General features: G+C 40.2%; 1 protein-coding gene across 2 annotated transcripts in view; it reads right to left on the bottom strand.

Annotated features, from left to right (window-relative positions):
- Positions 1-3,186: 3,186 nt before the first annotated feature.
- The window catches only part of B3GLCT (beta 3-glucosyltransferase), a 47,122-nt gene continuing 43,154 nt past the window's right edge, over positions 3,187-7,154 (bottom strand). Inside the window, exons 15-16 of one of the 2 annotated variants that reach the window (XM_059838827.1) lie at positions 6,448-6,628; positions 3,187-3,811 (exon numbers count right to left, since the gene is read on the bottom strand). In XM_059838827.1, coding sequence (XP_059694810.1) covers positions 6,461-6,628 — 168 coding nt within the window. In that variant the 3' untranslated portion in view covers positions 3,187-3,811; positions 6,448-6,460. Of the gene's footprint in view, positions 3,812-4,950; positions 6,629-7,154 lie in introns of those variants that run through there. The other variant, XM_059838826.1, reaches the window with a different exon arrangement.

The raw sequence follows: 7,154 nt of genomic DNA, 5'->3' as shown, positions 1-7,154 counted from the left end.
ATTTTGTATAAATGTTACATTTGAATCTCTTTGACATTTTCCCCTCGGTGCTAATTATTCCCAGCAGCTTCTCACCATGCAGCAAACGCCTGGCACTGTGACAGTCATTAAAAACCTGTAAACAGGCTCTGGTGGAAAGTGCCTGGAGTCACCTTGCCATGGTAAAGAGAAACTGTCAGATAAACAAAACCAAATTGATTCTGTATCCCACTTAGGCAGCTTCAGAGACTTCTCAGAGGCAGAGGCGCAGGTAGGATCTTATCAGTAAGTACATGATGGGAAGGTGTAGATTAGATTGAGCTGAAGTCTTCAAGCGGAGCCCAATGACAGGACAAGAGGCAGTGGGAACAACCTGAAATGCAGGGAATTTCAATTGAACATGGGGAAATCCTTCTATGCTGTGAGGATGGTCAAATGCTGTCACAGGTTGCTGAAAGAAGTGGTGGCCATCCTTGGTGCATCCTTGGTGGTACTCAAAAGCCACCTGGACAGGTCCTGAGCTGTCAGCTGGACGTGTTCCTGCTTGAGCAGCAGGGCTGGACCAGGTGACCTCCAGAGGAGCCTGGGCTGGTTTGCTGTTGTGAGTTTCTGTGTAGAAAATGTGCTATTCCTGTTGAGAAACAGCTCTGAGAGGCACTGCCTGAGGGGCACGAAGTACAAGGGATCTGCTCACCCAGAAGAAGCTGGTACAGCACTGGCACCAGTCCTCTCAGGGACCGACTGTGATTAATGCTGATGAGTGTCAATTCAATACTCACCTGGAGCAGGATTTCAGCCTAGCCAGAGCTGGGCTCCATCTTCCTTTTCTCAAGCCAGGAACAGTGGTATGGCTCAGTTCACAGGTCCAGGGTTAAACAGATTTTGCAGATGTACAGAGCACAAGAGAAAATTGTAGACAAGGAAGACACTTCCCTGCTTGGAGCTTTGGCTTTCAAGCACCAAGTGCCCAAGAGCAGGGTTTGGACAATGGTGGCAGGACAAATATGAGCTTCTAAGGCAAGGATTGTTTACATGTTAATCATATCACTTAACTGAACAAGGGCCAAACCACAGTAGAGGTAAGCCAGCTCTTATGAAAGAAAACTTTATCTTTTTCAGACATTCAATTGGCACTTGACAGAGTTTCTCACACTCACACAAATATAATAACCTGGTAACTATAGATGATTATCCACATTTTATTTTGTTAAAAATGTATTTCACTGTTTATTAGGTGTAAAGTCATTCCAGAACTTGCATTTGTAGGATCAGATGTTTTAGTTAACATAAAATCCACCAACAGGAAAATTCTAGCCTGAAAAAACAGCAACAGAAAGAGGAACAACCAATTAACAACCTGGTTTGTCAGGACGAGAGACATACTGAGAACTTTTCAGCAGAGCTTCGTGACTGGGCAGAATGAGGCCACGAGCCACAGCATAGGCTGCATCAAAGCACTGCACCTGGAGCACTTTGCTCTGTGTGAAGGGCTCCCTCAAGGAGCTTGCAAACAGAATCTTAGCAACATAAGAAGTCTTCTCTGGAAAAAAAGGCTGGTGAATCAGCTAACATCACCCATCAGCACTTGTGACTGACTGTCCTTAGACCTACCAATGCCTCTGGAGCTACAAACAAGCTTGACCTGCTCCAGGCTATTACTGCATATTTCTCTTTAGTGAGGGTTACACCCCACATCATTTCTGCTGCCTTGCTGGCCAGGGAATGGCTGCTCTGAAGGAGAACCAGTGGGAGCTCCCCTTAAGACAACTGAGGAACTCCCAGGTCTTCACTCCTACAGTTTCCCTCCTTCCTGTATTTCTTGCCATTCTCCCAGGCTTATGGGGAGCAGGTGCCACACTTGTCACACAGCACCCCTGTGAAGATGGGGTGCAGTGCCTGTAGAACTAGGGCAACACGTCAGCTCCTGCTATGAGGACCCTGATGGGATACATTATCAATTGTCTGATTAGACCTTCATCTGGAGGATGTCCCAGCTAGAAATACATAAATGAGAAGTGGGCACAAATCAGTTGATGATGCACAATAATCTTCCCAGTAGATAATTTTCTTTAATGGCTTCTTATTAATTAACAATCTGCTTACACTGTTTTTTTGGGGTTTTTTTGTAAATTGAGTGTCTGTAAAATATTAACAGCCTAGTGCTTTCAACTTTTTTGGAGTTGTTCTGTTTAACAGTCAGGTTCTTAAGCCTTCAGACTTACAAAAGCATTGCTTTAAATTTTTATTTCTCACAGGAATAGCTTAGCATTGGTTTTTTTAGCTTATAAAAGGAGCATGCCTATAGATTTTCCATAAAAAATGTTTCATTAAACTCCACTGATGTAGTTTCCTCTCCACAGCCTGTTTTCCAAACCAGTTCTTCCCTTCTTTGACAGTGAGTCCTTTAGGCCTCTGTATGCATTTGGATAATGCCTACTTACCCTCTCATCTTTGAATAAATTATTTCTACTGTCTTTTCCTCTTGTGTTCAGAACTAACCAGTGCACACACACTCCACCAAAGCTGCTTCATTCTTGCCATGCAAATGCAGGTCCTAGCAGAAGAAATTTCATTAACTGATTTCAGTGGAGGTACTTCTGCTTCCTGGCTGACAAGGGCACAAATAAACAAGTCAAGGGAATCTGCAAAAGCAGGTAGATAAAAACACATTGTTCATCTTTCTCTACTTCCTCTAGTCCCACAGGTCTCTTCCTGAAAACAACAGGCTGAGATCTGAAGAGCATGAGGACTTTTGTTCCACGGACAGAATTTAAATCAAGCAGTTACACAATGGCTACCACTATGAGACTGTGTATTAAAAAAGCTTTTCTTTAAACATGCACATTGTGTGTCACAAACTGAAACAGATAAATTAGTCGCCTACAAATCAATATTAAATCTATTTCTTTGCTGAATGAAACAATTAGTTAAAGAAAAAAACCCTCAGTGTGACTGGGGAGGTGAATTTGTTCTGTACTGACACAGCAGACGTGTGAACAGGGTTAGTACAGAGGGTGAAGCCACCATGCTGATGTGAGCTGGGACCTCAGAGCCAGAGCTACACCAGACAGCACTAATGGAGCAGAGGCAAGTGCTCTTCGATTCCTCAGCCAATGTGTGATGAGGTGACACCCTCAGGGAGCATTTTGCTCAGAATTCTAAATTTTCCCTTTAGTTTCATATCAACAAGAAGAAGCAGCAATGGCATTGAAGCAAACTCAAATATATTTATTATCATGGTGTCCAACACACAAAAGCATTCAGAGCTTTACAGTGTTGCAAAAAGCAAATCTCTTACTACTTCTCCATGTTTCTTGGTAATGCACTGGCACTGTTGGCTTTGAAGGTGCTCACAGTAAATAATTATGGCAGTCTTGCACAGTGTTGATCTCACCTTCCAGGAATCTCATTGAATGGTGTCTCAGGCCTCCATGACACTAGACATGTCTCCAATGAGACATTCTAGTTCCAGCCCTGATAATAAAATCCATGAGAAATTAAAGAATTGAAAAAAAGGTAATTTGGACTCCTCCCTCCAGTGAGCAGCCATCAGAGCTGGTGTCAGGGCAAAGTGTTCTGCACAAACACAAACACAAAGTTACCCAGCTTGAAAGCTGCCTCTAGACTCCTGACCATTTTCCAAATTGCAGAGGAAGAGACAAAAGTCAGATCCTTCCGGGTCTCTCCATCCCTGGGCCATATGCAGATGTAGGGAAGTCAAAGCAGATGCACAGCCCTCCTTCTTGCTAATGATCAAATGTGGGCCTCAAATACTTCATTACTCTTCGTTTGCACATCTGCTCTACTGAAGGCACAAGGGGTTTTTTGGCTCCTGGCAGATGAACCAACTAAACAAATTATCAAAATAATTTTGTGAAAGAAAGACCTGAATGCATGGAAAAATGTAATGTTATAAACATTAAAAACAAACAGTCAGTAATGATTCCCAGATTTTCTGTTTTCATGCCACAACCTTGCAATGTCCCAGAAAAGGAAACTTCAGCCAATCAACTTTGCAGACCTGTTTAAATCTGCCTGTTACCAGGTGAGTTGTGAATGCCTCTTCCATTAATTTTCTTTAACATTACACCCTTTATAATCCACTTGATTTTCATTAGAAACGTTAGTACTGTTCAGGCTCATTAACACACAGTTTTGTCCTTAGGTTTCAGCTAGTAACAGTCATTCTAAATCTTCTAAAACTCAAGATCACATAGAAGACTTTATTTCTTGTTTATATAAACTCTTTGTAATCCTTTGCTTGAAAAAATCGTATTTAGGTGGTGGAATAAAAGGTCATTTGTGTCATGCTGCTGCAGTGTCTCAAAAGTCAGAGGTTTGGGGGAAAAATACTTGAGCAAATTATGGCTTTGTTGCCTTCAAAACTATGGAGACTAAAATCAGAAGTCTGATGCTTACAAATACCTCCAGAAACCTTGCAGTAAAACCCAGAGCTAACAGCAAGGGAAAAGATGGACTTCAGGACAGCTACTACAACATTTGTCAAACCAGAAATAAAAGTCAAGTAAGCAATCAATCAATGGGTTAATGACTTCCCACATCTACATAAGCAGTCTAGAGGAACAACACAGCCTGGACTCAAATCTCATGATCTTTTGTTGATCTAGTCTGCCTCCACAGGGCCCAAGGAGAGATTAAGTATCAGCAGTTGGAAGTTGGACCTGACTGGACTGAGTTGCAAGACATTTGGAGAATCTGATAGTAAAATATGTTTTGTGACAGCATCAAGGTTCCCAATCACATGGGAGTTCACTGAAACAGCATTTTCCATTTGCACAAAACTAGAGGCTGAAAACTGACCTAATATGGAGGTCAGGACAAAACATGAACAACCCCAAAGATTATGCTGCCTTTTAATAAAACAGACAATAATTACAATTAAGGTGATGAACTTATTTCACTGGTGCTTAAAGAATCCTGTACTTGGTTTGCAAAGAGCAAGAAGGCACAAAAGGTTAAAGAATGCTTTTATTCTGCTTTCAGCTTTCACAGTTCTAAACAGTAAACATAATTAACAATTCACCAATGGTATCAGAGAACACAGTCCTGGTATCAGTAAAATGTCTACTGTTTAAGGCACTGGTAGTGGGAAGAAAAAAAGACATAACATGGATTGCTCTTTCTTAATTGGAATTTGAATGCATTATGAATATGTGCTTGCTATTCAATGCTTAGAAACCCACAAACTACATTCACAAACAAATGTTTATACAAGTTCAGTGATTACCGAGACAGGAATCAGCGGCTCCCCTACTTCGACTCTAGAGCAAGTATTGCTTTTCTTTGGAGTGGAATAAACTTTTAACCTCCTAAAAGGAACCAAAACACTAATCACTTCAGCATTATGGCTTTAAGACCCTGTATTTGGTTACAATATAGCAAGCCAAGTTAAATAACAGCATACAAGTGCCATATACTGTCATTTCAAAAGAAGCAGTTTTACAGTATAAAAATTAGTTTAGAACGTACTAAAGACAGTTTTTGTACAAACATTTTTACAAAACTGAATTACTAAAAAAAAATCAAGAATGTTTTAAATATGAATCATACTTTACATGTTGTATGCATAAAATTACTTATCTTGATGATATAAATTAGGGATACTACAAAATTTTTAAAGCTGGCATTCATACGCTATTGAAATGCACGCATCAGAAATACTGATGCGTGCATTTCAGAAATACTGATATGTTAGTTCTGCAAAAATCCTTAAGAGTCACTTTTATGTTTGCCAAATTGATGCACGGTGACTTCGGTTTCTAAAAGAGCCACAGTGACCTCCGACGGCCACCTAAGAGATCCCTGTCCTTAGCCTGTTTTTCCATTTTGTACATGACATTCCACACAAATGCCAATCAACTTAAAAGGTACAACAGTGGTTTCATGCCTGGTCCAGCTACTCCAGCAAAGGACAGTATTTCTATCAGAAAGGAGCATAAGAAGCACAACCTTCACACAGTCTAGCTCCTGGTCACAGAAAAAAAGTCAAGTGTCCTTCATGATTTATCAAGAAACTGTTCCAGAACCTTTTAGAGAACTGTTTTCTGTAAGACAGCAAGAGATGATGTTTAACAGATGCTCAACTCTTATTCAATATTAGGGTCCCAAATACATAAATTCAGCTTTTGAGAGCACAAAGGAACAGAATGTAAACTGGTGCTGTCTGAACCAAGTCCAAAGCAGAACACAGGTGAAGTTGTACAAGACTCTCAAAATGTGAGTCAAGTTCATTGGTATACAATGCCCAAAATCATTCTAAAAAGAAAGCAAGTGGAGGAAAAGAACGCAAAGGTCATTTAAGTGCCTTCTTCCATTGTTCTGAAGGGATGCAACCAACAGGAACAAAACACTGTCTTCCTATGTCATGAACAGATGAACAACGTGAAAACAAAACAAAAATCACAGTAGTGACTGTCTCACAGCTGTAGAATATTAATTAACACTTACATTCTTCTACTGCTTATAAATCCTCTCTGTTATATCCAACTTTTTTTCCATTGCTTGACTCTTCTGTGTTTGGTGCCAGCCATGTGAAATACACCTTCACTGGATCAATATTCCAATGCTTGTGAAATGATACTGGAATTTGGTGAGAAAGGTACTCTTTTGGGTAGTCCATTGGCCTTGCCTAAGATGGAAGAATAAAGCAAAAGCACCAGTATTAATGATCAGTAATAATTTTTAAAAGATATCACAGCTCAATGGCCCCTGTGACAAAATACACAAGACAGTAACAAAGGGGTTTTTACATCATTCTATTAAATCAATTGACAAAGCATTAGATTAAATCTTCAACCCACACTGCAGTCATCATGCTAGGAATGAAGTACACTGATACTAAATCTGTCCTATTTCTCAGGAGGAAATGGCCACCATCTCAGAAGTCAAGTGACAAACAGTGTAGCTGGTATGAAATCTTTTTATATATGCAGTTTTTACTCAATAATGACAAAATTATTTTAAACTACATTCTCTTCCTCTTCTAACGAGAGTTGTCAGCACTGCCACTGTGATTGTAGGATTCTAATAAGGCCATAAGCAGCCAAAACATATAGAGCTTATGACAGGTAAAGGTTCCAAACATGGGATATATTGTGGTGCCAGAAAACTGTGTTGTTATTCTTTATCAGGCTATATCAAACCAGACAGAATTA

The sequence above is a fragment of the Haemorhous mexicanus genome, chromosome 2, assembly GCF_027477595.1.
Source record: "Haemorhous mexicanus isolate bHaeMex1 chromosome 2, bHaeMex1.pri, whole genome shotgun sequence".
Classification (NCBI taxonomy): domain Eukaryota; kingdom Metazoa; phylum Chordata; class Aves; order Passeriformes; family Fringillidae; genus Haemorhous; species Haemorhous mexicanus.
This window is presented reverse-complemented; position numbering and strand designations above follow the sequence as displayed.